General features: G+C 35.8%; 1 protein-coding gene across 1 annotated transcript; it reads left to right on the top strand.

The window, feature by feature from the left end:
- The first annotated feature begins 20,049 nt into the window (after positions 1-20,049).
- LOC107831367 (uncharacterized) lies at positions 20,050-20,843 on the top strand. Its single transcript, XM_016659133.2, has 2 exons — positions 20,050-20,680; positions 20,791-20,843. The coding sequence occupies exons 1-2, from the start codon at positions 20,050-20,052 to the stop codon at positions 20,841-20,843; spliced, it is 684 nt and encodes a 227-aa protein (XP_016514619.2).
- Positions 20,844-27,739: the final 6,896 nt, after the last annotated feature.

The following is a 27,739-nucleotide window of genomic DNA, read 5'->3' as shown; positions in this document are numbered from 1 at the left end:
AACACCGGAAACTTCTTGTGATAAAAATATTGGAAATGTACGTCAAGGCGGAAGACGTTCGCAATAATGAGGTTCCACGAAGTAGGGATATCCCTCATTCACCGAGTGGTTATTTTGGAGCAGTTTTAGCCGAACAGGTTCCGGGTGAAAGAGTTTGGCCTGATCTAAACTTATCTCCACGGGCGAATGAGGACCGATGACATAATTTCTTCCCAAGTTTACATAATCCACAAGCCGAATGGTAAACTTCAATTTTCCTTTGTGTTACGATGTATATTTTTATGTATTGAATTTTTATTAATACTCATATATTCTGCATGGGGTACCGGCCAAATATGAATCTTACAAGTTATGAACCAACATACAGTTGGAAAATGGCTAGTTTTGGTGTGTTAGGTCATGGTGGTCCATTCGGGAGTTATCACCAATATGATATGGTGCATCATGAGATATCAACACATTACGATTTGTAATTGAAGTTATAAAGTTTATATGTAAAGTTTAGATGAATTTGAGAAACTCATTATTTTATTGGTTGTGCAGTGAAAACGAGCAACTTGAAGGTCCAGTCCTTACTGAATTGCCCGAAGACGACATATTTAATGGATCTGGCAGATGCGCAGAGTCAGGAAGATAATAGTGATTATGACAACAATGCTGATGAATCTGGAGATGACACACCCTTCTTTGATGAGGGTGATGATGATGAGGCCGAGAATGATGAACCTAATTTGACAAGGGAGCATGCTCCACCTCCCGTTAGACCAAGAGTGTACGAGTCCCATGTGCCGTTTCATTCAAGGGAGATTTTCTACCTTGATCAGTTGCCAAGTATGCCGGATGTGGATGCCCTCACAAGGGATCTTGACGAAATTCGGACAACAATGTGGGATGAAACTAGAGCAACAGTGTTGTCAAAAGAGCATGCATTTTGCTGATAAAGCGCGCCTAAGCAAGGCGGCGCGAATGTACAACATAAAAGAGTGTCGTGAGATTGTGGTTCACGAGTCATCTCCGGATGTATACAAGATTATTTGTCATAGATGGTTTCAAGGTTGTAATTGAATGCTGCGTGCGAGAAAGTTGAAAAACAATATGTGGATTGTGGGTAAATATATTGGCACCCACATTTGTGAAATGGACACATTCAGCGGGAATCATTTTAACTTGAATGTTGACTTGATTTCTCTTGTGTTGATTCCACACATTGAAGCGTCCATAAGGTACAAGATCAAAGAATGTATAACATCCGTACACTAGGTATATGGGTGTACCATTACCAAAAGAAAGACATTTCTCGAGCGCAAACGTGCGTTTGAAATTATTTATGGTAACTGGGATAAGTCATTTGCATCTCTACCCAGGTACATGGCCGCATTAAAACACTTTAACCCTGGGACTGTTGTTGAATGGAAGCTTGAGTGGAGTCCAAAAATACAGGAACACATATTTAGATATGTGTTCTGGGCATTTAAATCAGCCATTGATGGTTTTGTGCATTGTCGGTCAGTAATATCCATAGATGGCACTCATGTCTATGGAAAGTACGATATCAAGTTGTTGATCGTCGTTGTAGTAGATGATAATTGAAGTATATTTTCCCCTAGCATTTGCTATTTGTACCAATGAAAGCCAAGAGACGTGGACATTATTTTTGAACCACTTGAAGGAGCACGTTGTCAGACAACGTTCAGGTATTTGTCTAATATCTGATCGGTATGGCGGTATTTTAAGTTCTGTACAAAATTTGCGTGCATAGCAGGAACCGTATGCCTACGACCGTTACTGTGTTAGGCACTTGAAGGCCAACTTCTAGAGGGCTTATCCTAACAAGGACTTGCATCATTTAATGTGGATGGCTGCAACAGATCACCAAAAGTGTAAATTCAGGAGGCGAATGAAATTGATTAGGCAGGAAGACCCAAAAGCCTATCATTGGTTAATGCAACATAATCTTGACAAGTGGACTTTGCATGCGGATGGTGGTAGAAGATGAGAAATTCTGACTACAAATGTGTCAGAGTCTTTCAATGGGTTATTGAAGTCTGCACGTGGATTACCAGTCACTGCCATGGTGCGGATGTCATTCAAGCAGATGGCGAAGAGGTTTGTTGAAATATCTAGAGGTGCATCGTCATTGATGGAAAAAGGTGTTGAATTTATGCCACAACCAATGAAACGATTTGAGAAATATAGGAAGCGAGCACAATGGCATTCATTTTTGCAGTATTGCAGCGAGCGAAATATTTTTAAAGTTCGCACTGGTCTGCATCACAACCGTGGGAATAATACACATACCGTCAATGAAGCCATAAGATTATGCTCATGTGGAAAATGGTCAATCTATCACTTGCCATGCTCATATGCCATGAGGTGCTTTCAACATACAGGTTTCGCGGCAACGAGATACGTTGATAAAGAATATAGTATTGTTGCATACTTAAACACCTATAGTGGATAATTGCAGCTAGTGGGTGCTGAGCATTATTGGCCGCCGGAACCATTTAAAACGGTGTGTAACAAAGATTATGCGCGTCAAAGACAAGTGCAAAAAAGAACGCGTATACTGAATCAAATGGATGATGGTGATACCGTTTATGCGCGTAAATGTGGCATATGTTCTCAAATAGGACACGACCATCGTAAACGTCCTTCAGTTGATTTGGGAAGCGGTGGTAATTCATCACCAAGTGGCAGTTCATCCAATTTGCCCAATTATCAAGGATAAACGTAGTGTTTTATTGTTGTAATTTTGTTGTACTAAAGTTTTGTGAATGTTCAGGTTGTTAAATGTATGAAATAAAATTATGTTTCCAATGGGGTTAAATCTAATTGTTATTTAGAATTAAAGATTCAATATAACAGTTTAACATACATCCCAAGGAATAAAAAAAAAATTCATTCGCCATTATCGTCGCTGTCTGGCACTATTTCGTTGCCACCGTCTTCATCTTCTTCGTCAACATCTTGTACGCAACCTTCGGGACCAAGGGCATCATAATCTAGGCCCCAGTTGACATATATTTCTCGTATTTCATCGATATAATCATGATAGTAGGATATAATCTCGTGTTTTAGTCGCTTATTGCGCTCTAATTCACTGCAGTTTGCTTATGTTGAGCTTTAATTAAGCATATTTTGCACTTATTGTGTGTTTTATGCCTTGTAGGAGTGATTCCGAGCTATGTAGCACTCTAATTCACTGCACTTTACTTATGTTCATGAATTCATGCTATTTTTGAGTTTTGAAGTCTTGAGTAAAAGCCCAAGGATTAAGTCGGGATCGAGTTCGGGGATCAACGGATGATAGTGGAACGAAACGAAGAATCGAGTAGGCATATTGCACAGTGACCAATAAAATACATATAACTTTTTGTTTGAAACTCCGTTTAGGCTTCACAATATATCGTTGGAAATCTATTGAAAAGGACTACAACTTTCATATTTTATACTCTTCCAAAATCCTAACTTATACAACTCAGGTGCGCGACTACGTGCGCGGTCGCGCACTGGGCGCGCACTTGAGGAAGAATGGTGTGCAAAGTGCACGACCAGGTGTGCGGCCGTGCATGTCCTATCCGGGAAGAGTCCTATTTCGCTACGAAAAGGGTATTTTTGTCTGTTTTCATTTTGGGGGCGGATTAAATACCCCAAAACACTATTTTTGACACACTTTTGACATATCTTAGACCTAGGGAAGCTTTGGAGAAGAAGGAGAAGCAAGAGCACAAAGATTTCATCCTTCATTCCTCACTCAAATCTGGGTGGTTTGGATTGTATTTATGTTTTCCTCTACTTTTATTTTATTTGTGAAGAACTTCTCCATGTCTATGGAGTAGAACCTTTTGGGTTGTGATGGATTTGGTGTATTGATGGTTGTTGTGGATTATAACTCTATGTTTATGTATTTGAATCGTTTTTGGAAGATTTAATTATTGCATCTATGTTCACTTGTTCTTGTAATCGAAAGGGCATAACTTGTGATATATTTGCACTATGTTGTTGGTTGAGTTCATAGATTCTTCTAAGTAATTGAAAGAGGCTAGTTGAATCCTTGATTAAATCTAGTTAGGAGGATAATCGAAAGAGGTTCTCCTAAAGACCAATCCATTACGAATTCTTGCATATCTTCACCGAGATTAAGGTTGTAAGGTTGAAACTTAATCGAGAGAGGAGTTCTACTACATATTTGTATTGATAATTAAGTGAATTCGAGAGTCTTACTTAAACAATAGAAGTGAATTATCTAGAGCTAGATCCCGAACAATTATCTTGCACCTATCCTATCAACCCATATTTTATCCTATTGATAACTTCCTTGCTTACCTTTGTTGAGATTGTCATTAGTATAGTTTAGGTTCTTATTTAGTTTCAATTCTTAATTGTATAAATCTCCATTGTTGATCCTCCTGGATAGCAATCGAGCTATGAACTACGTGAATACTATTTAAAACCAATTCATGTGGAGACGATAATTATACTATACTATCTTTGACTAGCGAGCACAATTTAAGTGTGTGTTTTGCGCTCATCAAAATTTAGCGCCATTGCCGGAGATTGAAAATCAATGGTGTTTGAAGTAGTTTGTAGTGCTAATTCAGGAATTAGCTTTTAATTTTTTCTTTTATTTTTAGTTTTGTTTGGTTAACTTCTCTTCAAGATTTCTTTTGTTGAAGAAACTTTGAAGAGCATATTCTTGAGATTGAACTATAAATGATGTGAAGATGGAGTACAACCAGCCTGAGAAAATAGTTGAAGAGTTAGCAGCTGAATATTATCAGCGGTGTGCTACGTGTTTTAAATGCAGTGGAAATTATTTATGGGTTGATTGTCAAGCAGGTAGATATTCTTCCTATGGTTCATCTTTTGAACACTCTTACTTTGTCTCTAGTCCGTACAGGTATGGGAATTCATATGGGTACAATTATGCCTCTGGTTGGGATGAAAACCCTTATTATGACTGGAATGCAAGCAAAGTGAGACACCCACCTCAAGAGGAGAATGTTAGTTTAGAAGAGCTTGTGTATAAGTTCATTAATAAGGTGGATGAGAGGTTAAAGGAAGAGAGGTTCACACTTAATGTTGAAGCCTCTAACAACCTGACAGTGCAAGTGGATCAACTAATAAGTACACTTTGAGAAAGGTCATTGCATTGTGATGGTGAATACATGGAGGAGATACCCTGTGAGAATGAGCCTACCATAAATGATGAACATCTACAGAGAGAGTTTTTCACTCTGCAAGAGGACACTGTCTCAACTGAGATGATTGAAGATGAGGCTTTGGATGATTGTGCATCAATAAAAGAAGAGTTCAAATCCTCTTCATCCAATCCACTTTTATAATTTTTAATAGAAGAGAATGAGGAACAAATGGTCTTAGACATACCAGAAGAATACTCAGATCACCTTTCTTCTTCATTTTCTTATTCTAACGTTGATCATGTGGATTTTGTATTTTGGGATTTACAGGAATATGCACGGATTGACTTTGTGAATGAATGCAGAAACAAGTTGAGGAGAATCCTACAAGAACAATCATCCGCTCAAAATGAGCCCAATAAAGAAAGAAAAGAGCGGGTCTTTTAAAAATCCCTAAAAGACTTTGGCCTGATGAGCTCCATAAAGAATCCTGAGGAGCGAAATCGAAAAATGCATTTAGAATTAGGGGTGGAGTTCACAAGTTCTCGGAAACGAAAAATGTTCAGGGAAGTTTTTTTTACCTCTTGCTTTTTATTTGTGTGTCATGGGGACATGCCACAATTTAAAGTGTGGGGTGGGATGTAAATATGTAAATAAATATTTGGTTTTGTTTCTTGTATGTGTTTTCGTTCCTTTTGATTGAAATTTTTAAAGTCAAAATATATAAATTGTTTTCTTTAGGTAGTATAATAAATTTTCCTTGGTTTTTCTTTGTGCTGTGTTTTTTTTTCAAGGTTTTCTTTTAACTGGGTGTAGTTAGTTTTTGGTTTTGTAGAATAGTAGGAAACCTTGTGCTATGGTTTGAAATGAAAGTAATATTTTTGACTCTATCATGCCTTGAGAATAGTATGTGCTTTAGTTGTGACGCTTAGGTTTAGTTTCTGACTCTTGTATAAGCACCTTAAATTGTATGATCTTAACTTTGCTTAACTGCATTGACAAGAGTATCTTGATGAGTCCAATCCAGAGTGAGTCATATGCCATGAGTGTGTGAGGTTTGTGTATTCTCTGCATTGCATTTGATGTCTAGAAGTTGTCATGTGTGTTTGCAAAGCGAAATAGTAATTTTGTTCAGTCTTGGAAGTGATTTAGGCATTTCTTTGTTGAGCCAAATATATGTGTTTACCCACCAAATTATTATGTATCTTAGTTAACCCCCTTTGAGCCTATAATCTTGTTTCTTTGGCAACCACATTACAAGCCTTATCCATTTATTTGAATTGGCCATCTATTTGAACCATTTACCGCTCGTGAGCACTTGAAACTGTATGAACTTTGTAAAAGTTGAAGTGTGGGTGGTTGGTTTGGATTTTGAGTGGAACTATTGAACTAAGGAGAAAGGTGCACTATTTTGAAAAAGAAAGAGCCACTCGAACGGAAAAGGAAAAAAAAAGTGTATGATTGTGAAAAATATTCCTTGATAGTGGTTACTTGATGTAATTGTGCTTAAAGAAGTAGGGAGTTAATATATATTGATGTGAAGGTGGAGTTATGGTTAGACATAATTGTGAGATTTTGAATGGTCAATTGTATGTATTAAAGTGCTTAGGGAGTTGTAGTCAATATATCCAAATGTATCCTACCCATCCCGTAATCTACTTTACAACCAATTAAAGTCCTACTTGATCCTTGACTGAATAAGCTCAATTAGTAGAGTAGTACACTACGGGTAAACTTATGGTACATCTTTTGTTGCACTCATCTTTTATTGAGTGAGTGAATTCTTCCTATCTTGAGTTCCTAATTGTTCTTAAACTTTATTGTTTGTGGAACTACTATCTATTCTTGTGCGAGGGCACTTGATTCATGAAGGAATGATAATGTCATTGACCTCTGTGTTAGAGTTAGTGAGTAGGTTGTGAAACATGCGTGATGTTGTTGAGTCAACTCTTGAGGCGAGGATGTTACGGTCTTGTGCTTAATCTGTTCTAATATTCTTTGTGTGATGAGTTAGGAGAGTTGCTTAAAAAGGTCATGTCTAAGTGAAGTGTAGTTTGATTGCTCGAGGATGAGCAATGGTTTAAGTGTGGGGTGTTGATGGTAGGCTATAGTCTCATGTTTTAGTCGCTTATTGCACTCTAATTCACTGCACTTTACTTATGTTGAGTTTTAATTAGGCGTGTTTTGCACTTATTGTGTGTTTTATGCCCTGTAGGAGTGATTCCGAGCTATGTAGATATTGTGGCATGAATTTATACTATTTTTCAGTTTTAAAATCTGAATAAAATCCCAAGGATTAAGTCGGGATCGAGTTGGGGGATCAACGGATGATAGTGGAACGAAACGAAGAATCGAGTAGGCATATTGCGTAGTGTCCAGTAAAATGCACATATCTTTTTGCTCGGATCTCCGTTTTGGATCTACAATATATCGTTGGAAAGATATTTAAAAGAAATACAACTTTCATTTTTACACTTTTCCAAATTCCTAACTTATACAACCCAGGTACGCGACCAAGTGCGCGGTTGTGCACTGGAGGCAGAATGGTGTGCAAAGTGCGCGACCAGGTGCGCGGTCGCGTATGTCCTGTCCGGGAAGAGTCCTATTTTGCTAAGAAAAGGGTATTTTCATCCATTTTTGTTTTGGGGGCGGATTAAATACCCCAAAATATCATTTTTGACAAACTTTTGACGTACCTTAGACCTAGGGAAGCTTTGGAGAAGAAGGAGAAGTAAGAGCATAAGGATTTCATCCTTCCTTCCTCACTCAAATCCGGGTGGTTTGGATTGTATTTATGTTTTTTTCTACTTTTATTTTATTTGTGAAGAACTTCTCCATGTCTATGGAGTAGAACCTTTTGGGTTGTGATGGATTTGGTGTATTGATGGTTGTTGTGGATTGTAACTCTATGTTTATGTATTTGAATCATTTTTGGAAGATTTAATTGTTGCATCTATGTTCACTTGTTCTTGTAATCGAAAGGGCATAACTTGTGATATATTTGCACTATGTTATTGGTTGAGTTCATAGATTCTTCTAAGTAATCGAAAGAGGCTAGTTGAATCCTTGATTAAATCTAGTTAGGAGGATAATCGAAAGAGGTTCTCCTAAAGACCAATCCATTACGAATTCTTGCATATCTTCACCGAGATTAAGGTTGTAAGGTTGAAACTTAATCGAGAGAGGAGTTTCTACTAAATATTTATACTGATAATTAAGTGAATTCGAGAGACTCACTTGAATAATAGAAGTGAATTATCTAGAGTTAGATCTCGAATAATTATCTTGCACCTATCCTATCAACCCATATTTTATCCCATTTATAACTTCCTTGCTTACCTTTGTTGTGATTGTCATTAGTTAATAGTTTAGGTTCTTATTTAGTTTCAATTCTTAATTGTATAAATCTCCATTGTTGATCCTCCTGGATAGCAATCGAGCTACGAACTACGAGAATACTGTTTAAATCCAATCCCTATAGAGACGATAATTATACTATATTATCTTTGACTAGCGAGCACAATTTAAGTGTGTGTTTTGTGCTCGTCACATCAATAAGATCACTTGCTTGATTTCTACAATAATATGGGACTCCTACGTCCAACGTCTGTGGTAGAAACTTAGGTAGTCCCTCCCAATCGACAACTGTTGGGAAAACAGGATACTTGCCGATGGGTAGATGAAACATGTGCGTCTCCGGTCGTCACCGCTCTATCATAGCTGTGATCAACGCCCATTCGAACTGCAACCAACCGATCTCTATGATCCTGTAGAAACTCGTATCTTGAAGGCGTCTAACTATACGGGGATAGAGTGGGTGGGCCCTAATGAACTCCCACATATCGTCTATACGTTTGGGGCGGAATGTTTGGGATAAACACTGCCCATCCCATATGTATGAAGACTTATGGTTGGCTTGTAGCAACAATAGCTCTAGAGATGCAGGTCCGGGATGCACAGGAAGAACTTCCATGACGATGTCTCTAAATTTAACAATATTAATTAAAATATATATTTTTTTAATTGCTTAACATCTTTAAATATATTGCAATATCTTTTATATTAATATTTAATCGATATTTTTACTATATTGTTACTTAGGTTGATACATTTTCTATATTATAATTTTATATGTTAGTTTATTATTTTATATGTTAGTTTCTTATTTTATATGTTAGTTTATTATTTTATATGTTTCTTTCTTATTCACCTATTTTTGGGTATAATAGAATTAAATAATTAATTTTTATATGAATACATGATTTAATTAATAAGTACTCATATACAAATAATTAGTTTGACAAATATTATTATTTTTATGTTATTTTCTTACATTTGTTGACTAGTATTAGAGACTTTGTGTTTGAACTATCATCAATAACTACAAAGATACTACGCTAAAGGGCACTACATTACAATTACGGGCAATACATTAAAATTACGGGCACGACATAACACTAAAGGAAACTAAATAATATTTATTATTCATAAAATAATAATTTATCTATTTTACTAATATTTTAGCACATAAATAATCTAATCCGGATAAAAAATAACAAATTAATTTAATCACAAAATAATTACGGGCAATACATTAAAATCATGGGCACAACATAACACTAAAGGGAACTAAATAACATTAATTATACATAAAATAATAATTTATCTATTTTACTAATCTTTTAGCGCATAAATAATCTAATCCGGATAAAAAATAACAAATTAATTTAATCATAAAAACAATCACGACAATACATATACCACAGTAAAAATACTAAAAAATAACTAATAAATATTTTTTATAACAACTAATAACATTAATTATTCATAAAATAACAATTTCTCTATTTTACTAATTTTTTTACCACAATAATAATCTAATCCGAATAAAAAATAACAAACTAATTAAATCGCAAAAAAATCACGAAAGAACATATATCATAGTAAAAAATAACTAATAGGCATTTTTAACACATGAGTTTTAACAAAAAATAAGTCAGAATACCTCGATTTTAAATTTTTTAAAAGGTGAAAATTTGATGATTTAGAGACTGAAACGAGCAATCCACTACGCGATAGCTTTATGTTAAAGGTCACCTTATTTGAATATATATTGAGCATTTTACAAGAAATTGCTTTATGTTAAAGCCTATCCTAAAACAATAATCAACTAAACCCTTTGTAGGTCTCACGAGAAACAGTAGCAAAAATAAGAAAGTTTATAAAATAGCAACACCACGCTACTGTAATTTCTACAATAAGAAACAGGTCGCTCTACCCAGCCAAAATAAAATCCTGGAGTAAAATAAATAAAAGGGTTAAAAAGGAGTTACAAGTATCATTTCTTAATACTCCATCTGTTCCACTTTATGTAAACCTATTTCCTTTTTGGTTCATTCTAAAAAGAATGATCAATTTCTAAATTTAGAAATAATTTTGCTTAAACTTACAATTTTACCTTTAATGAGAAGTTTTTATAACCATACAAATACTCTGGGTCCTTTTTTAACTTGTTTAGGACCACAAATTCAAAAAATCTTTATTTTTTCTTAAAGTCCGTGCCCAGTCAAACAGATTCAGGTGAATATAAATTGAAACTGAGGGAGTATATCTTTATGCGGTGCCGATAATTAGCCTATCAAAATCACAGCTACACTCCAAATTCCCCCAACCAAGTCCACATACACATATTAACTTATTGCTTACACACAGCACACTGAACAAATGAACCATTTATTCTCGTCATTATTTGTGAATGGACAACATCATTCTTAAAACTTAAAAGAAAATAAATTTATTCTTTTAGTATATTTTATGTTACCCTTCTAAAAAAACTTAAAGAAAATAAACCCTCCCAGATGAGTTAGCATATTGTTAACCCCTTCACCCAGATGAATTTTGTTTTTCCAAGATGCATCTCAATCATAGTGAGGCAGCACTCAACTAGGCATTTAAATATCTCATTAAAAAATTATATCCCAAAGTATTCATAATTATAATTTTCTTTTATAAGTAAATAACTTGTCATATGAAGCATCTAACGGAATGAAACGCATATATACAACTAAGTACACAAAATCCAAAGGAAAATCCAAAAAGAAGTGGCCGTTTTACAGTGGTATAATGCTTCTTATCACCAAAATTAAATATGCTGGTATAGTCAAATGTATCTCAATCGCCTCATTTTCCAAGTTTTTTGACATAATAGTTTACATTGGTCCACCACCTCAGCTCCAGCTGCATCTTTTCTATACAATTTCCTCAGTATCTCAATTCAAACAGCTTGGTTGCTTCCTCATATATATCGGCTAAGTTGCTCGGACTCGGGTGTGGGAATTCGATACGGGCACGGATCCGAGTGTCGGATTCAGCAAAATCTAAATTTTAAGATTCGGGGTGCGAATCCAGGTATGGATACGGGTGTGAGGATTCAGCTAAAAAAATTTAAAATTATAAAAAATAGAGAAGTCCGAACTCAGAACACGAACCCTTGAATTCTTGGTTTTTCTGGAACACAAAGCAACAAATATGAGACAAAAGTACTACAATGTTGAAGGTATGCCGTTTCGCATGTCTTAAATCTGATTTATTTTTAATTTTGAGAAATCAAAATCTCAATTTCCCCCAAATTTGTCGATTGACTCAGGTCAAAGCATCCGAAGTTAGTTGACCGAATCCGGGACGTATTACGCTCCCGTCCCGTGTCGAGACGGGTACGGCACCAAAACGAAGAGTCCGCGCAACTTAGTATATCTGCAATAATCAACCTAGAAATTACCCAAACACCTTAAATTTCTTCTCATATATACCTGCAATAGCTACCTTAGAAACTCCCCAAACACTTCCAATTGTTGAACTCAGTCAGATCCCTGCCCACGCTTGCTCATTCTTTAGATGATAAATTTTTTGTTCATGTTCTGTTTCTGCTTCTTGTATCTAACAGGAATCTGCTTTGTCCATCGTATTCAGCGAGTTCATACGCGACTACATTCTTTTTGAAGGACTACCGACCAGATGAACAGAAAATTTAAGATAACAAATTAGCAAAATCTGTTTTATGTGACTACAATGTTATTCTTGATTGTACAGCTATAAACTAGTCTTGACCATTCGCATTCATAGCCATTAAAAATTTTCAAATTCTGTAGATCAAACAAGCTTTACCAAAATTGCAAAGCTACCATGTTGAGCTCCCACAGTTTGCATAAGCAACTAAAGTACTATTAGCTTTAAATAGTCATATTGCTTTCTAGAAGTCTTACGGTATTCTTTGATAGACAACAAAAAGTAAAATCACGATATATGAACTGAATATTTATCAATTTATGATTGTCTAGTTTCCACTCAACCCATTGATCATTTATCCGATCTAAATTTTAACAAGAGAGCAGAAAATGCAATTCAAAAATCTCTAAATTAATATCTGGAACTTGCCTAGTTAGGAATCATAACCAAAAAAAAAACTACATGTTCCAGAAATGCACTTACTTCACCCTGTCAAAATTAAGACCCATCCATTGATATTGTATTAGATATGTAAAAGTTATAGGAAAAGCCGAACATAAGCTAGGCTAAACTAGACCAAATACACACTTAATATATTGTTCGCTTTGGGTCAAGCCCGAACGGTTTTACTCAAAATACATCACACCGTTAAGAGATCCCTACATTTTATATGTAAGCTCCTAATTTTTTCAGCTACCAATGTGAGACTTTGTTCGCACGTCCAATAATTACATTAATAATAATATAAAGATTTGATCTGAAAATTGAATCAAGGGGTGATTCTTGAAGAAATGGACGTCGTTCCTCCATGCATGGTCAATTGGTCATTACTCATTAGTGCAGGGTGGGGCTGGTGTGTACCAGAAGCATTGAAGAATTTCTGGTGCTTAATTGCACTCTCTCTTTCAATCCTTTAATTATTAGCAGAGGGGGACACGTCAAAATAATTAGGCGAGAATTTTTTTTTCAACCTTTAATGCAGAAAGGGAAAAACAATTTTAGTAAAAGAGAAAATAAAGAAAAGAAAACACAAGTTTTACACCCCAAATTATGACACATGCATGTTTACTATGTCTCTGCACTTAGCTAATCTGAATAAGCTAGAAAGCAGAATGACAGAAAATGGTACTTGCCCTCATGAAAAATAAGTTGGCCGAATAAGACCTATAAAGAATAGCTCGGTGTACAAAGCATTCCGTATTTAATCAAGGTCCCGGGAAAGACCGAATAAGAAAACTATATGAAGTCCCCCTTTTTTTTTCATTTGCTCCAAAGCGTTGTCATACTTTAAGCAACCAAGTTTGAACGATATTAACCGCATCTTTGCGCTATAGAAATTTAATGAAAGAAGAGAGAATAAGATAGTTGATGCTTGTATTGTAATCATTAGGTAATATTCATGTGAAGCATGATCCAAGTCTGAAACGGAAGGAACATAAATCAGAATTAATATTCCCACTTACAGTGATAAATGGGATTAATAATTAGCTCAAGAAATACACCAAACACACACACATGTAGCTATCATAATTTATGAAACTAAGTAGAGAAGATGTACTATGAGTTATTCGGCGGTTAGATGCAATTGATAATGTAGAAATTCAAATGTACATCATAAGAACAGTATGATTAGAAGAAATTAACAAGAAGAAATGAAGATCACAGATAGAAGAATATATTAGTTTAAGGAGATGAAGAGAAGGAAAAGAGAGAGTGTGAAGAACAGAGAAGAGAATGAACTAAGAGAAGAATTTTCTTCATTTATTAATTTATGTATACATCTTCATGTTTATATAGAAGCATATCATCTCCTGCTTCTATAAGAATAAAATCTTCACAAGTCATAACCATATAAGTGACTCGTAACTAGCTTAACTACCCCCTCTGTTTCAGTTTATGTGAATCTATTTCCTTTTTGGTCCGTTCCAAAAAGAATGACTCATTTCTGAATTTGGTAATAATTTAGCCTAAACTTACAATTCTACCCTTAATGAGAAACTTTTATAACCACATAAATACTCTGGATCTCTTTTTTACTTGTTTAGGACCACAAATTTCAAAAGTTTTTTATTTTTCTTATACTCCGTACCCAGTCAAACAAGTTCACATAAATTGGAACGGAGGGAGTAACTTTTAACCAATTGTAACTAACTTCTTGAACCTATGAGCTGAGCTACTAGACTAATTGTTTTCCTTCACATTCTTGTCATTATATTCAACACTCCCCCTCAAGCTAGGTGAAGTAAATATATTAAGTAATCCTAGCTTGGACCTTAAGTGTAGGTGCTGAACTTTGTTTAGCCCCTTTGTAAGAATGTCAGCTGGTTGTTCGTTGGTATTAATGTATTCAGTCCTCACAAGTCCCTGTTGTATCTTCTCTCTTATACTGACAGTCTATTTCAATATGTTTTGTTCTTTCGTGGAAAACTGGATTAGCTGCAATTTGAATTGCAGCTTTGCTGTCAGTGTAAATAGTTACTAAGAGTTCAAATTTGAGACCAATTTCTTTGAGCTTTCCTAATAGCCATGTCAACTCTGCTACTGATGAAGTCATGCTTCTATACTCAGATTCAGCAGAGCTTCTTGAGATTGTAGTTTGTTTCTTTGATTTTCACGACACTATTGAATCTCCAATCTTTACTAGAAAACCTGTGATAGCCTTCTTTGTTTGAGGGCATGCTGCCCAATCAGCATCACAAAATGCTGTAATTTTATCCTTAGGTTTATTTGACAGAAACACACCTAGGTCAGGCTCATTTTTGATATATTTAACTATTATATAAGCTGCTTCCATGTGCGACCTTTTTGGTTGCTGCAAAAATTGGCTTAAGTTTTGTACACTGAAGGCTATGTCATGCTTTGTGATTGTGAGATATAGTAAGTTTCCAATAAGCCTTTGGTATGGTCCTCGATCAGTTAGGACTTCATATGAGAAGTGTTCATCATATTCCCTAGTTGTAAGTTTCAGATTGTTGTCCATAAGTGTACCTGTTGGTTTTGCAGCTGAGAGTCCAAGTTCAGACACTAATTCTAATGCATATTTTCTTTGATGCATTAGGATTCCTTTATTTGATCTTGCAAATCCAATCCCTAGAAAGTATTTTAATTCTCCCAAGTCCTTCATCTTAAATATTTTTTGTAGTGCACTCCTGGTGTCCTCTATAAGATCCAACATATCACATGCTATCAACATGTCATCAACATAGATAAGAACCACCGTAGTGCCTTTGTTTGTTCTCTTGATGAATAGGGAATGATCAAATTGGCTCTGAGTAAACTGAAAACTCAACAAAGCTTCTGTGAATTTTGCATTCCACTGCTTTGGTGCCTGTTTTAATCCATAAAGGGATTTTATGAGTCTACACACTTTAGTCTCCCCCTGACTTTGAAATCCCTGTGGTAATTTTATGTATATTTTATTAGTGAGATCTCCTTGTAAGAAGGTATTATACACATTCATTTGGTGTATATGTCAACCTCTTGAAGCTACTATAGATAGGATTGATCTCAATGTCACCATCTTGACTACAGGAGAAAATTTCTCCTAGTAGTCTATGCCTTCTTGTTGAATGTAGCCTTTTGCTACAAGTCTTTCCTTAAGCCTTTCTACTTCAAATGTTGCTTTATACTTAATCTTGTATATCCATCTGCAACCAATCGGTTTCATCCCTTTTGCCAAGCTTACAATCTCCCATGTGTTATTCTCTTGTAGTGCATTGATCTCCGACTGCATTGCTTCAACCCAATTTGGATCTTGAGTTGCTTCAGCATAAGACTGAGGTTTTGTAATAGATGAGAAGGCTGGTAGAAAATCACTGTATTTTGGTGGCATTTTGTTATAGGAGATGAAGTATGAGATTGGATAAGTGGTACTGTTATGTAAACTAAGAGATCTGAGGTTTTTTCTCCATATAGGTGGCTTTGAAGTTCTTGTTGATTTTCTAGTGAGTTCAACTCTTGGGTTTGATCTTGACATAGACTGAGTGAGCAATGGTTGAGTTGTTGGTGCTACAGTGGGTTGTATTAGAGGTTGTGTGTTTATAATGGATTGTGTTTCTAGATTGGTATGAGCTGGAGGCAATGATGGGCTGATAACTGATGGTTGTTATGCTATTTCATGTTGTGCTATCTCATTGTTTCATGCACTCTCTTGTCAGAACACTCTTGTAGTTCCAGACTTGGTAGGTTGTGTTCATCTACTGAAGCTATCTCAGTCATAGTGTTGGTGAATATTGGAATCTCAGTAGTACTCCATTTGAATGAAAAAATATCTTCCCTGAAACTAACATCCCTGCTGGCAAAAAAAACATTTCTTATTGAGATCATATAAAATATAATCTTTTTGTACCTTTGAGTATCCCATCAATACAACAGTCATTGTCCTTGGTTGTAGTTTATCAGTTTCAACAAGGTTCTTGGGATAGCATAGGCATCATATTACTCTTAGGTGATTGAGTCAAGCTTTTCTGTTATACATCTTTTCATATGGAGATACTTTAATCACAAATGAAGGCAACCTATTAATGAAATACACAACAATTTGAACACAATGTCCCCAAAATTTTAGAGGAATATTTTCCTGAAACCTCACTACTCTTGTTATTTCTAGAATATGTCTATGTTTTCTTTCTACTATGCTATTTTGCTGAGGAGTATAGGCACATGACCTTTGATGTATTATACCTAATTGTTTGAACATATTGTTACATACATCATTTAGGAACTCAGCACCATTGTCAGATCTAACAACTTTAACCATGACCTTAAATTGAGTTTGAACATATTTTAGGAAGAATGGAATAACAGTACTAGCATATGATTTTAGTTTTAACAAATAGACCCATGCCATTCTAGTGAAATTATCTACTATGGTTAGAAAATATTTGTTTTCATCAAAAGTTTAAACTTTGTAAGGTCCCCATACATCCATATGAACAAGATAAAATTTTAGGAGAACTTTTACTTGAACTAGTAGGGAAAGTTAGTTGATGATAGGCTAGAAACACATGTTTTAGTCGTATTTTGCACTCTAATTACTGCACTTTGAGCGTGTTTGAGCTTAAATGATGGTGATTTGCACTTATTACATGTTTTATACTTTGTAGGAGATGATTTCGAGTTAAGAAGATGTTTTGGAGCTAAATCGAATAATTTGGAGCTTTGAAGTCTGAGTAAAAGTCCAAGGAATTTAAACCGGAATCGCGTATGGGCTCATGGACCGGCGTTGAATATGAAAGTTGGAAGAAAGAGAAAGGGCTAGAGCAAAATGTACTAGTGCGTCACATAAAGTGTGGCATTGAGCATCGCATTAGTACAAAATTTTGTCAGAAGCTTGAGAAGTTCAGAGACTTGGAGTTTTTGGGTCTGAGAGAAAAATACACTAATGCTAGGCATAGTGCGTAGCATCAGTACAAAATTTTGTCAGACAAGCTAAGTTCAGAGATTTTACAACCTAGCAAATTGCACTAATGCTACGCATGATGCGTAGCATAGTGCGATGCATGAAGTGTAAAACGTTTGTAGGTTTTTCCACTTCGCCTCAAAGAGGGTAGTTTCGTCCGGGTTCGTTCCTACTTGGTATAAATATATTAGAAACATATTTTTGACAGGACTTTTGCATAAGATTGGAAGAGCATACGAGACTCTAAGCACAAGGATTCATCATTCTTTCCTTAACTCAACACCCGAGTTTGGATTGAATTCATGTTTACTTATTATTCAACTTTATTTGTGATGAATTTCTCCATGAATATGGAGTAGTTTACCTTAGGGTTTGACGGATATGGTATTTTGATTGATATTTGTGAATTTTAACTCTAGTTCTTTGCTTGAATTCGTTTATAGAGCTTTGAATTGATTGCAACTTTATTCACCGGTTTATTTAATCGAAAGAGGAATATTTTGGTGAATATCTTTGCATTATTTTGTTAGGTTTAATTCAGTGATTCTTTTAAATAATCGAAAGAGCTTGTTGAATTGTTGATTAAATCAAGTTAGGAGAATATTCAAGAGACGTTTTCCTAAAAACTAATCATTAACACATGCCTGATGTTCACAGTGCTTATATTAGTTCACCTTGTAGAGTTAAGATTTAATCGAGAGAGGAGTTTTAACTACGCGTTGAACTAATCATCGAGTGAATTCGTGAGAATCATTAGAACTTTAGAGTGAATTGGACTAGATTTAGATCCCAAATAGCTATCTTGCACCTATCCTATCATGACCTTTATTTCTCCCATTGATATTTATGTGTTGCTCAACTCTTGTCTTTCTGTGATCAATTATTAATTGTTTTAGTTTCATAGTCAATTTTAGTTATTAATTATCCCAACCAGAGTATTAATCATTCTGAATAGTGTTAAGCTAGAAATTACTTGAGCATTGTTTAAATCCAATCCCTGTGGAGACGATAATTAAACTATGCGATCTTTGGCTAGCGAGCATCAATTTCTTATTGTATTCTGGAATTTATTTTATTTTCTTTTTCTTTTTTATTCTTCCCGGGTTTCCTCTTCCGTGTGCAGGCAACAAATTGATGTCTCTAGTGTATGACTCGATATTCTTCAAAGGAACTGATTCCATACAATCCAGAGGTAGAAAAGAGTCTGCGACAATTGAGGAAAGAAAGAACTTACCGGAAAGTTCTTGGGGAAACCTTCAACTCAAGAACATATGGCTAATAACAGTGAACACGAGGTAGAATTAGGTGCAAGAGAAGCGGCACAACAAGAAGCTGCACGAATAGCAGCTGAGGCATCCCGTAGAGTTGTCGATGAGACCGTCAACGATGAGGAGGGCTGAAGATTCAATCTAAATCGACCATTGATTGAAGACTAGTTAGAGAATGCAATACCCAAGCCTGGTAGAGCATTGGGTGATTATGCCAGACCAGTCTACAATTAGAGACTATCCAGTGTCATACCTTCACCAGTAGCAACAAATAATTTTGAGTTGAAGCAAGGCTTGTTTCAAACTATCCAGAACAACTATATCTTCAAAGGGAAGGTGAATGAAGATTCTAACACTCACTTGATGGATTTTGAGGAAATCATGAACACTTTCTAGTACAATGGAGTGTCAAAAGATGCAGTATACTTAAGGGCATGCCCCTTTTCACTGAAGGATGACGCGAAACACTAGCTTCATAGCTTACCAATGGGGTCGATCAGGACATGGGAAGATATGACTAGAAAGTTTATTGACAAATACTTCTCAGCTGCAAAAACAATGAAGTTTAGAAGGAAAATTCACAGCTTCTGCCAGACGGACACTAAAATAGTTTTCGAGGCTTGGGAAATATTTAAGGAAATAGTGAGAAAGTGTCAACATAATGGGATTGAATTGTGAATGCAACTCCAGGACTTTTGGGATGGACTAACACTCCCTTCACGACGAACTCTGAACTGTAGTGGGAGGTCTTTTAATGAAGAAGATTCTTGAGGAGATTGTGGAAATTCTTGATGAGCGATCTGAAGATGCCAATCAGTGGCCGACTAAAAGTAATGATAGAAGAAGATCAGTTGGGGTTCATCAAGTAGATTCTAACACCGCAGTGCAAGCCCAACTGGAAGCCATGGCTAAAGAGATAAGAAAGTTGACCTTAGCCAAGGTCCATAGCCAACCATCACTAGTTTGTGATTTCTGTGGATTGGGTCATCTAACGCATGAGTGTCAGGTCATAGCTGAAAATGAAGTGGTAAATGGTGTGGGAAACTTTGATAGAGGCAACTACCAAAGTGGTAATAATTTCAATCCTATGGGACAGAGACACTTTGACCTTTCTTGGAATTCACCAAGTGGTAGCCTGAATGCATGCCAACAAAATAAATTTAGACCTCAGGGACAAGGAGCTCCAACCTTTCAAAATCAGTAGAGGCAGCAATATCAGCCTCCACAGTCTAGCATGGAAGATCTAATGTATGCCTTTATTATCAAGACATATGAGAAACTTGACACCCATAGTGCAACTATAAAAGAATTGGACACATCTTTTCGAAACCTGGAAAGACAGGTCGAGCAACTAGCTGCTCTATTGTCTGAGAGGGTTTCAGGAACGCTTCCTGCTGATACAGAAAGAAATCCAAAAGAGATAATCAATGCAGTATCTTTGAGGAGTGGGCATGAATTAGAGGATCTCATAGAAAAGCGAAAGGATGAGTCGGTTGAAAGACAAGTGGAGATTGTGGAGGAACAGAAAATCAGCAACATTCAAGAAGGTGTAGTGAGGGTAGATGAGGATTTGAAGAAGAAGGGGAAGATTAAAGCTCAGAAAAAGAAGAAAAATGATATTTCAACAAATAATGAGACTAAAGAGAGCAAATACATGCTTGCTCTATCTTTCCACCAGAAACAAAGAAGAGAAAAGCTAGATAAACAATTCGAGCGCTTTCTAGAAGTGTTCAAGCAGGTGCATGTGAATATACCTTTCACAGAGGTGCTTTCGCAGATGCCATCTTATGCCAGATTCATGAATGAAATATTGTCCAAGAAGCGGAATGTAGAAGAGACATCGATTGTCAAGCTGACAGAGCATTGTAGTGCCATCTTGCAAAATAAACTCCCTCAAAAATGTGGAGATCCAGGGAGTTTTACTATACCTTGCTCTTAGGAAGTACTAAATTTCAAAAATATTTGTGTGATTCAGGTTCTTCTATTAATCTTATGCCTTTGTCTATTTTCAGTAAATTGGCGGGATAGATTAGAGAGACCAGGTCGGTACCTGTGTCCTTGCAGCTGGCAGATCAGACCACAATCATACCTAAATAAATAGTGGAAGATGTGCTAGTTCGGGTGGACAAATTCCCTGTGACTTCATTGTGGTAAACATGGAGGAAAATAAGGAGGTCCCTATGATTTTAGGAAGACCCTTCTTGGCTACGTCCAGAGCAATTCTAGATATTCAAGGAAAGGCAGCTCATGCTTAGAGTGGGGGATGAAAAGTTGATCTTCAAGATGGAAGGAGAAAGGGGTGAAAGAGAAAAATTAGAAAGAGTGAAGCTGATAAGTGTGGGGTGCATCCAAAGAGGACAAAAAAGATGCTCTCATCATGGATGTGTGCACTGGGTCGGGCGTGCAATAGAGATCCTGACTTCGATTCCGACCCCGGTTAGATGAATTAGGGAGGTTTCCTTTACCTCTTGATTTTTAGTTGTGTGTTATGGGGGACATGCCATAATTTAAAGTGTGGGGTGGGTAATGTAAATATGTATATGTGTGTCTGTAATCGTTTCTTTTGATTGAAAAAAATTGACTTTGCCCGACGATGGATTTTCTCGACTGTCTTCTTGAGGGATTAAAGTCGAGGAAGAAAAAAATTTAGCCGTTTATTTTGTTTTGTTTTTTTAAGTTGTGTAACAATTTTCCTTTAGTTTTTCTTTGTGCCGTGGTTCTTTTCTAGGGTTTTGTTTGAACCGGGTGTAGTTAGTTTTTCTTTTAGTAGGAGTAGTGAAGTTTTGTGCTATGTGTTAAATGGAGATAACTACTTTTGACTTTTTGTGCCTTGAGAGTAAAGAGTGCCTTATTTGTGACGCCTAGGCTCAGTTCTTAACTTCTAAATAAGTACCTTAAATTGTGTGATTGCAACTTTGCTTAACTATTTTGACTATAGAGTCGGGATGGATTCGATCCTAAGTAGTTTTGTGCCAATATATGAGTGAGGTTTTTGTTGATATTCTGTGCATTTCAGTGATGTCTAGAACTTGCCCCGTCTGTTTGCAAAGCGAAATAGTAGTCTTGTTCAGTCTAGGAAGTGATATAGGTATTTCTTTGTTGAGCCAATTATATGTCTGTGACCCACCTAATTGTTGTGTATCCTAGTTAACCCTGTTGAGCCTGTGATCCTATTTCTTTGGCTACCACACTGCAAGCCTGATCCACTTTGTTTGAATTAACTATCTATTTGAACTTTTTACCTATCTTGAGCACTTAGTTTTGTTATGAGCTTGTACAAGCTAAGTGAGGTATGGTCGGGTTTTTTGAGTGGAACTATTGAAAAAGGAGAAAGATGCATTGTTTGAAAAATTATGAGATCCACATGTAAGGAGTTGGAGAAAAAAAAGAGAAAGAAAAATAAATCAAAACTTTGAAAATAAGAAAAAAAAATGTGTATGTGGTAGAAAAGAGAAAAATTAATCCCTTGCTAGTGGTAGTTCTCATCTTGTATGTGCTTAAAAATAGTGGGAGCTTAATGTTGTGAAGGTTGGGGTATGATTCAAAATAAGTGTGGGGTTTAAATATTGAAATTGTATGTATCAATGTTCTTAGGGACGTGTAGTCACTATATCCAAATGTATCCTACCTGTCCCGCAGCCTACATTACAACCAATTAAAGTCCTACATGATCCTTGACTAAAAAAGCTAAATTAGTAAAGTATTACACTACGGGAAAGCCTATGGTACATTTTATGTGGCGCATGAATTTTATTTTTGAGAGTGATTTAATTCTTTCTATCTTGAATTCCTAGTTGTTATTGAATTTTATTTTGTATGTAACTACTCTCTATCTTTGGTGTGAGGGCACACGATTTGCGAAGGTAAGTTAAAATTTTTAACCTCCGTGTTAGAGTAAGTGAGTAGGTTGTGAGAAATGTGTGGTACTTTTAGTCGAGTGTTGAGGCTAGGGTGTTATGGTATGGTGCTTAGTCTGTTTTAAATATTCCTGGCATAATGCGTCACGAAAGTGGTCTGATAAGAAGGTCGTCTCTATGTGAAGTACAGTTTGATTGCTTGAGGACGAGCAATGGTTCAAGTGTGGGTGTTGTTGGAAGACTAGGAACACGTGTTTTAGCTACATTTTGCACTATAATTACTGCACTTTGAGCGTGTTTGAGCTTAAATGATGGTGATTTGCACTTATTACGTGTTTTATGCTTTGTAAGAGATGACTCCGAGGTAAGAATATGTTCTGGATCTAAATCGAATAATTTGGAGCTTTGAAGTCTGAGTAAAAGCCCAAGAAATTTAAACTGGGATCGCGTCCAGGGCTCGTGGACTGGCGTTGTATACGAAAGTTGGAAGAAAGAGCAAGGGCTAGAGAAAAATGTACTAGTACATCGCATAAGGTGGCATTAGTACAAAATTTCATTAGAAGTTTGAGAAGTTCAAAGACTTGGAGTTTTTAGGTCTGACAGAAAAATACACTAATGCTAGGCATAATATGTAGCATCAGTACAAAATTTTGTTAGACAAGCTAAGTTCAGAGAGTTTACAACCTAGAAAATTGCACTAATGCTACGCCAGTTGCGCAGCATAGTGCGGCACATGAAGTGTAAAATTTTTGTCGGTTTTTCCACTTCACCTCAAAGAGAGTAGTTTCGTCCGGGTTCTTTCCTACTTGGTATAAATACATTAGAAACACATTTCTAAGAGGACTTTTGACCTACAGAAGATTGGAAGAGCATTGGAGACGCAAAGCACAAGGATTCATCATTCTTTCCTCAACTCAACACCGGAGTTTGGATTGAATTCATATTTTCTTATTATTCAACTTTATTTGTGATGAATTTCTCCATGAATATGGAGTAGTTTACCTTAGGATTTGACGGATATGGTGTTTTGATTGATATTTGTGGATTTTAACTCTAGTTCTTTGCTTGAATTCGTTTATGGAGCTTTGAATTGATTGCAACTTTATTCACCAGTTTATTTAATCAAAAGAGGAATATTTTGGTGAATATTTTTTTATTATTTTATTTGGTTTAATTCAGTGATTCTTCTAAGTAATCGAAAGAGCTTGTTGAATTGTTGATTAAATCAAGTTAGGAGAATATTCGAGAGACGTTTTCCTGAAGACTAATCCATTAACGCATGCTTTCTTATGTTCACAGTGCTTATATTAGTTCACCTCATAGCATTAAGATTTAATATAGAGAGGAGGCTTAACTACACGTTTGAACTAATCATCGAGTGAATTCGTGAGAATCATTAGAACTTTAGAGTGAATTGAACTAGAGTTAGATCCCAAATAGCTATCTTGCACATATCTTGTCATGACTCTTATTTCTCCCATTGATGTTTCGGTGTTGCTCAACTCTTGTCTTTCTGTGATCAATTGTTAATTGTCTTAGTTTCATAGTCAATTTTAGTTATTAATTATCTCAACCAAAGTATTAATCATTCTGAATAGTGTTAAGCTAGAAGTTACTTGAGCATTGTTTAAATCCAATCCATATGGAGACGATAATTAAACTATAATATCTTTGGCTAGCGAGCATCAATTTCGTATTGTGTTTTGCGCTCGTCAGTAGTCTATAGGGGTGTTCAAAACCAAACCGAAATCGAAAACCGAACTGAAATCGAATTTTAATGGCTTATTGGTATCGGGTTAACGGACGGGGAACATATTAAAATATTTTTATTAACGGCTTATCGGTTTGGGGGCGAATTATTCAATTTTCTTAACGGATAATCTGTTAACCCGTTAAGAATATATATATATATATATATATATATATATATATATATATATATATATATATATATATATATATATATATATATATATATATATATATGAGAGAGAGAGAGAGAGAGAGAGAGAGAGAGAGAGAGAGAGAGAGAGATGTTTATCCATATTACTGCTCTGGACAATTGTACGAAGTATAAAGTGAATTGTACTGATTGCTTGGAAGTATCTAATTGGCCATTGAGTTCCCACTGGAGACCAATAATCAGTATTAAATTATTAACATTTACACTTTAGAAACCCTAGCATCTACACCCAGCAGCCAACTCTCTCGCCTCTGCCTCTCCCTCTCGGCTCTCGCCGACTCGCCTGCCTTTTCAATAATTAAACTGGTCCTAATTGGTACAAGTTTGAATTGAAAACATAAGGTATTGAACTAATTTTCAAAATAAGGGTGGCCAATCGGGCCTGCCTTTTCAAATTTCAATGAAAGCTTCATCAATGACGTTACCTTACTATGTCAAGAAATTCTCAAACAACAACCACACACACGCATATCTAGTAGAGCAAGGAAGAAGGAAAGAGAAAGTCAAAAAATGTATCGTCTGTTTATTTTCCAATAAGGTATTTCGTTCAAAGTAATCTTTCATCATGGGTACAGCGATGGATCTCTATAGATTATTTCTCTTTTGATATCCAGTATTTGATTCTAGTAATATGGTCTCTTTGTGTAATTTAGTTGATACATATGTATGAGAAATGTTGACTATATTGTTGTCTCGGGGATGTACTCCCTAACATTATGTTGAAGTATGTTAAGTTTCAATCAACTGAAACAAAATCGATAACCGCCCGATAATAGCTAAACCGATACCAATCCGCCCGATATCTTATCGGGTGGCTAGAGGATTAATACATTTAAAAATAAATAACCGATAAGCCAAACCGTTAAGAGTAAATAATCGCCTGATCTGCCCGTTAAGCAGCCCTAGTAGTCTACATTATTTAGCACATGGACTATACTACACTTCTTAATAGTTTCTACTATAACCTGATTATTAATAGGTAGTATTTTATTTAAGGTAGTACTAGATACATGGCCAAATCTCATATGCCACAGTTTTATTTCATCTTCACTAACAGCAGTAACTTGATGAACTTTTAGACTGGTTTCTCCAAGTTTTCCTGTAGACTTGTTTAATAGCAGGTATAGGCCTTCACTCTCCTTACCAATCTCATTCACATTGCCACTGCAAAGATCCTGAAACACACAAAAGTTAGGATAAAAGGCCGCTACACAGTTTAATTATTTTGTTGCCTGTGAGACTGACATAAGGTTATACTTGAACTGAGGCAGTAGAAATGCATTAGTTAGAGTACTGTTATCAGAAATTGTGCTAGAGCCAATGTGTGTTACTTGTGATATATCACTATTTGGTAATTGCACAATTTTTTGAATTTATACTTTTTAATAGAGATGCTTTGTTTAGCATGTTTATATCAGATACCATATAGTTTGTGCCACCAGTGTCAATAATCCAGTCTCTAAGGATTTTTGACACTAGCATTGCCTTACTGCTGCTAATACCTGGTTCTTTACCTACTACAATTGCTGAGGAAGCAGTATAGGAATTTGCACTTTGCTGCTCACTTTGATTAAGTAGTTGCACAATTTGTTCATATTGAGACTGAGTGAAAGCACATGCTCCAGTCTGAGTAATCTATCTTGGGAGCTGATTCATTTGAGCCATTTGTGCATGTGTGTATGTATAGTGTACTCCGTTGGCTTTATTGTTCCCTTGATTATCAAGTTGTGTCAACTGATCACTGGCTTTTTATGAGAACACATTGTAAGCAGCAGATGAACCACCTCCTTTTTTTTGAATTTGGATTCTTGAGGATATCCTTTTAGTTTATAACAGTTTTCTCTGGTGTGATTTCTCATCTTGCAGTGATCACAATACAAGTTGTTGGTTTTTCTGAACTTTTGACCTTGATATCATATCTTAGAGTAGGATCAAAAGTAGGCATAGTAACTGAGCTGGAGATTGTTCCCATAGCCTTTTGTGACTCATCACTGATTATCAGATCATAGACTTGGTTTACTGAGGGTAGTGGTGTCATCAGAAGTATCTAACTTCTAGCTTGTAGATAGTTATCATTCAGCCACATTAAAAACTGATATAATTTATATATTTGAATATAGGCTACAAACTCCCTTGACTTATCACATTTGCAGCCTAGTAATGGCATTAGTGTCTCTAATTCAACCCAAAGCTCTTTCAGCTTTGTGAAATAAGTTGCCACATATGTTGTTCCTTGAGTTAGTCTTACAATTTCTTGATGTAGGCTAAATGATCTTGATCCATCCACCTTATTGAATCTTTCTTTCATATCTTCCCAAACATCTTGAGCATTATCTACATACACCATTCCCCCTAACAAATTACTAGACACAATGTTCATTATCCAAAATTGGACTATAGCATTACACCTCTCCCACTGGTACCAGAATTCTTCTCTAAAATTTTCTTTCTTCCAAGAGCCATCAACAAATCCCAACTTGTTTCTTCCTAGCAGGGTTATTCTCAGATATTTGCTCCATAAAGAATAATTCTCCGAACCATTTAATTGTAAGGAGATGAGAGAAATACCACTTACATCAGCCGAGTGTAGATATAGAGGATGATTATGATCCGTGACTGGTATGGCCCCAGGTGCAGATTGAGTTACATTTGCATCAACTTGAACAACAGATGGTGAAGTACCAGTTGTTCCCAGATTCTCAGAATTATTGGTTGTCATATCTTCAGATGATTGCAATTGACAAACAAAGCTTGTTTCAATACATATTGTCAGATTCTTAGACTTCTTCAAGATTTGAAGGAAGATTTTTGACAGATTTGAATTGACAAGAACAAGAACTTTTGATTCGCGAAAGTGATTGGATTCTACTGCTCTGATACCATGTAGAAATTCAAATGTACATCATAAGAACAGTATGATTAGAAGCAATTAACAAGAAGAAATGAAGATCACAGATAGAAGAATTCATTAGTTTGAGAAGATGAAGAGAAGGAGAAGAGATAGTGTGAAGAACAGAGAAGAGAATGAACTAAGAGAAGAATTTTCTTCATTTATTGATTTTTCTATAAATTTACATGTTTATATAGAAGCTAATCATCTCCTG

Source organism: Nicotiana tabacum, chromosome 22 (assembly GCF_000715075.1).
Source record: "Nicotiana tabacum cultivar K326 chromosome 22, ASM71507v2, whole genome shotgun sequence".
NCBI classification, from domain to species: Eukaryota; Viridiplantae; Streptophyta; class Magnoliopsida; order Solanales; family Solanaceae; genus Nicotiana; species Nicotiana tabacum.
The sequence above is the reverse complement of the archived record's forward strand: the minus strand, read 5'-3'. Positions and strand labels throughout refer to the sequence as shown.